The sequence below is a fragment of the Gekko japonicus genome, unplaced genomic scaffold (assembly GCF_001447785.1).
Source record: "Gekko japonicus isolate JY-2015 unplaced genomic scaffold, Gekko_japonicus_V1.1 scaffold2363, whole genome shotgun sequence".
Taxonomy (NCBI): Eukaryota; Metazoa; Chordata; class Lepidosauria; order Squamata; family Gekkonidae; genus Gekko; species Gekko japonicus.
Window position 1 is genome coordinate 94,772 of NW_015163158.1, and position 4,396 is coordinate 99,167.

The 4,396-nt window shown below is 46.8% G+C and overlaps 1 protein-coding gene and 1 long non-coding RNA gene across 2 annotated transcripts in view; both read right to left on the bottom strand.

Moving 5' to 3' along the window:
- LOC107106856 (oocyte zinc finger protein XlCOF6.1-like) overlaps positions 1-1,152 on the bottom strand; it is a 4,403-nt gene extending 3,251 nt beyond the window's left edge. The window contains exon 1 of the mRNA XM_015407074.1: positions 1,140-1,152. Coding sequence (XP_015262560.1) covers positions 1,140-1,152 — 13 coding nt within the window. The remainder of the gene's footprint in view (positions 1-1,139) is intronic.
- A 349-nt stretch (positions 1,153-1,501) lies between these two features.
- LOC107106863 lies at positions 1,502-4,090 on the bottom strand. The gene is made up of 3 exons (XR_001482378.1): positions 4,063-4,090; positions 3,706-3,820; positions 1,502-1,561 (listed from the first exon to the last, which is right to left on the bottom strand). It is a non-coding gene; the product is annotated as an uncharacterized LOC107106863 (long non-coding RNA).
- Positions 4,091-4,396: the final 306 nt, after the last annotated feature.

Consider the following 4,396-nt stretch of genomic DNA (forward strand, 5'->3'; position numbering starts at 1 on the left):
GACACGAAGCTGGGTGGGATTGCTAATTCTGAAGAAGACAGAGTCAAGATTCAAAATGATCTAGATAGTCTGGAACAGTGGGCTGAGACAAATAAAATGAATTTCAATAGAGATAAGTGTGAAGTCCTACACTTAGGTACAAAAAATCAAAGTCACAGATATAGACGGGAAGGACTTGGCTTGACAGCAGCACATGTGAAAGGGATCTAGGTGTTTTGTTTGATCTAGATTCAAAATGATCTAGATAGTCTGGAACAGTGGGCTGAGACAAATAAAATGAATTTCAATAGAGATAAGTGCAAAGTCCTACACTTAGGTACAAAAAATCAAAGGCACAGATATAGACGGGAAGGACTTGACTTGACAGCAGCACATGTGAAAGGGATCTAGGTGTTCTGGTTGATCACAAGCTAAACATGAGCCTGCAGTGTGATGTGACTGCAAAGAAAGCTAATGCAATCTTAGGATGCATTAACAGAAGCATTGTGCCCAGATCACGGGAGGTGGTAGTTCCGCTCTATTCTGGTATGGTCAGGCCTCACCTGGAGTACTGTGTCCAGTTTTGGGCACCACATTTTAGGAAGGATGCTGACAAGCTCAAGCATGTCCAGAAGAGGGCAACCAGGATGGTGAGAGGGTTGGAATCCAAGTCTTATGAGGAAAGGCTGAAAGAACTGGGTATGTTTAGCCTGGGAAAGAGAAGGCTTATAGGGGACATGATTGCAGTCTTCAAGTATTTGAAGGGCTGTCATGTAAAAGATGGAGCGGATCTATTCTCTCTTCCTCCGGAGTCCAAGACTAGATCTAGTGGGTGGAAATTACAAGGGAGTCGTTACCAGCTAAATATCAGGAGAAACTTCCTAACTGTAAGAGTGGTTGAACAATGGAACAGTCTGCCTCAGGAAGTGGTGGGTGCTCCTTTGCTGGATGTTTTCAAGCGGAGGCTGGACGACCATCTTTCGGGCATGTTGTAGGGCTATCTTTTGGCTTTGCTCCTGCAGAGTGCAGGGGGTTGGACTAGATGACCTGCAAGATCCCTTCCAACTCTAACATTCTATGATTCTATGTTCAATATTTTGAGTCGGGCCTCATCCCAAAGGCAGAAATTCACACATTTGGCACCCATGGAAGTTCCTTACCCAAAAAGACCATGTTCCCGTAGTTCTCCAGCATGACTTCCCTGTGGAGAGCTCTCTGGTCTGGATCCAGGAGCGCCCACTCAGCCTCAGTGAAATACACGGCCACTTCCTCAAAGGAAACTGGAGACTGAAAGAAAAAGCAGATTCCCTCCTCAGAGATCATGCCAGGCAGAGAATGCACACTGGAAGGGGGCAGTCAGGGAGGGCATGGAATGTGGACCTTGGCATGGGCAAAGGGAGTGGCATTCAGAGCCTCTTTCACTCAGGTACCTTTGCAGCAACTACAGGAGCAAAAGCCCCTCTGTTCAAGGGGGGGAGGAACTAGACAGTCACCCCACTCGTCTCCTCTACCTGGACTGGAGGTGCAGCGGCCGTTTCCCCTCCTCTGCCAAGACGAGGGCTGAACACCACCTGTCCACTGCCTGAGAGGGAGACAAAGAAGGAAGAACGATCGTTAGCCTAGACTCCCTCGTTCGTTTGCTTGTTTGAATCCTGCTTCGTGCACCCTCCTTCCCAGGGCTGTGAAATCAGGCACACTCGACACAATTTGTAAGAACTTTTAGTAAACTGTGTTATACAAATTAATATACAGTCAAAAATAGAAGACTGAAGTAAAAATGAGGAGGAAGTTCTTGTATTTTATTGCAATGAAATATGGAAAATAGGCCAAAGGACCCATCAAAAGGCACACTCGACACAATTTGTAAGAACTTTTAGTAAACTGTGTTATACAAATTAATATACAGTCAAAAATAGAAGACTGAAGTAAAAATGAGGAGGAAGTTCTTGTATTTTATTGCAATGAAATATGGAAAATAGGCCAAAGGACCCATCAAAGCTGACTGCTTTCTGAGCCCAATCAGGAGATACATGAAGTTAAATACCTAAAAATGACATTATCATATCATCATCATAGGAATAATATTCAAAAGGCATAATTGATTACAAAAACTTAAACAACATTTACATAAAAATCTCCTTATTGGTCAAATGTAAGAAAGGTGTGTCTATGCAATAGCGTCACATATTTACTTGGCATGACCTAAGCCATATCGGCTAAAGCTTGTTCTCACCCAAACAAAAGTGTTTTTCTCTGATACCAAGTAAAAGATCCTTTTGACCCAGACACTATGAAGTTACAACCTTAAACAATTAGAACCATGAACCTTCTCTCTTCTTTTGTACCAAAAGAATGTTATTGTCTTGTCTGTTAATAACATTAACTAAAAAAATCCCCTTGACCCAGAAAAAAGAGAGGCCTTCTATATAGCAGGCCTTCATTACATTCCAATAAAATGTTGAATCTATAATAAACCTATAAAAACCAAAGAAATAGGAATAATCAAAAAAGAGAAAAATCTATATAGTCCCATCTCTACTACAACTGTGAAAGAGAAATGCCAGATACCCATGAGCCTTTGGGCTTCTGACCCATTGAGATTTCTGAGAGAACTGAAATGTGCTCTGTCATCTCTGGAGTTCAAAAATAGGACAGCATCCCTGCTGGATCAGACCCAAGGCCCAGGAGCTCCGTCCTCCCCCCCCCAACTGGCCCCTCCCACAGGCCCTTCAGTCCGGGCTGGAAGGAGGAAAAGAGGGGGCAGAAATGACAGCACAAGATACATTGCTGTCATGTCCAGCGTATATGAAAACTCTAGGGTACTACTGATGGGTTTCCAGGGTGCCTGCTGATGCCCTGACATCACATCCAATCACGCATCACCCCCAGAGATCGGAGGGGTGGCCAGGCTACAGGCTGGCACCCATAGTCCACTCTCCTCTCTCTGACTGTGGCCCATCAGATGCTCCCAGAAAGCTTTTAACCAGGGGCACAGAAGGCAAATGTTGGCCATCAGCAATGTGTTTTCAGAGGTATGCTGCCCCAGAACATGGTGGTTCTATTCATTTGCCACGGCTAACATCTGTGGCCATATTGATCTACCTTTCATTTTCTAGGCTGTTCTTGGTCCCATTAATGGAAGGAAGGTAAAGGTTTCCCTTGCCCGAAAGCTAGTCAAATCTGACCTTAGGGGGCAGTGCTCATCTCTGTTTCCAAGCCGAAGAGCCAGCGCTGTCCGAAGACGATTCCGTGGTCATGTGGCCACCATGACTAAACGCCAAGGCGCACGGAACACTGTTCCCTTCCCACCGAAGTGGTACCTATTTATCTACTTGCAATTTCCTGCTTTCGAACTGCTAGGTTGGCAGGAGCTGGGGCCAGAGATGGGAGCTCACTCCATCACGTGGCACCTGGGTCTTGAACTGCTGACCTACAGACCTTCCATAGCCTGCAGGTTCAGCGTCTTAACCTCTGAGCCACCGCGGCCCCTAATGGAAGGAAAGTGACACATAAATATTTCAGTAAATGTGAATAAGAATGGAATTGCCTTCTATGAATCTTTCTAATTGCCCTTCAAGGGAATGGCCATTGCTACCTGCTGAGGCACTGAATCCCAGAACTTAACTTTGTTGTGTTCAGAAATATTTTCTTTTTCTCCTGTCCTAAACCTTCTACTCAACAACTTCACTGTTGCCTCAGTCCCATCTGGCCACCAAACAGCCTTACCATGTGAGAGGCCATCTTGGGTGCGTTCCTGGCCCTGAGCCCTCTGCCCTTCCTCCGAAGGAGATCCTTCCTCCCCAGAGAAGTTTGCTTCCATCTTCACCGCTGGTCCCCTCATCTGAAAGAGCAGAAAAGGAGATGGGTAAGGAAAGGAATGGAACAGGCCAAGGAGAAGGATCCTGTCCCACTCCCAGACTCTTCATCCCTGCATCAACAAGCAGAGCTGGTTCAACCATCGGGGGCAAGAGTCAGGGATAGGTTTTCTTCCCAGCCTAGTGAATTCTCTAGAGGCAGAAATATCTGGCTGGGAGGACTTAGGAAAAGGTTGTTGCTTGAACTGAGTGAAGGAAACCCCCTCACCTGCTCTGCCTGCCTCTTCTCCTCTGCCTGACTCAGGAGGAAACCTTCGGCCAGGGCCACCGCCTGCGAACTGGTCTCCGGCCCACATCCTCTGACCCAGCACTGCATCTCCGGGGGCAGGATGGCCAGAAATTGCTCCAGGGTCACCAAGTCCAGGATCTGCTTCTTGGAGTGTCTCTCTGGCTCCAGCCAATGGCTGCAAAGTCGATGGAGCTGGCTGCAAACCTCTCGAGGCCCCTCCGCCTCCCGGTAACGGAACTGCCGGAAGCACTGGCTGCGCAGATCTGTGGTCATAGTGTCGTGAGCCAAGATCTCTGGCGTAGCTCTTTCTCAG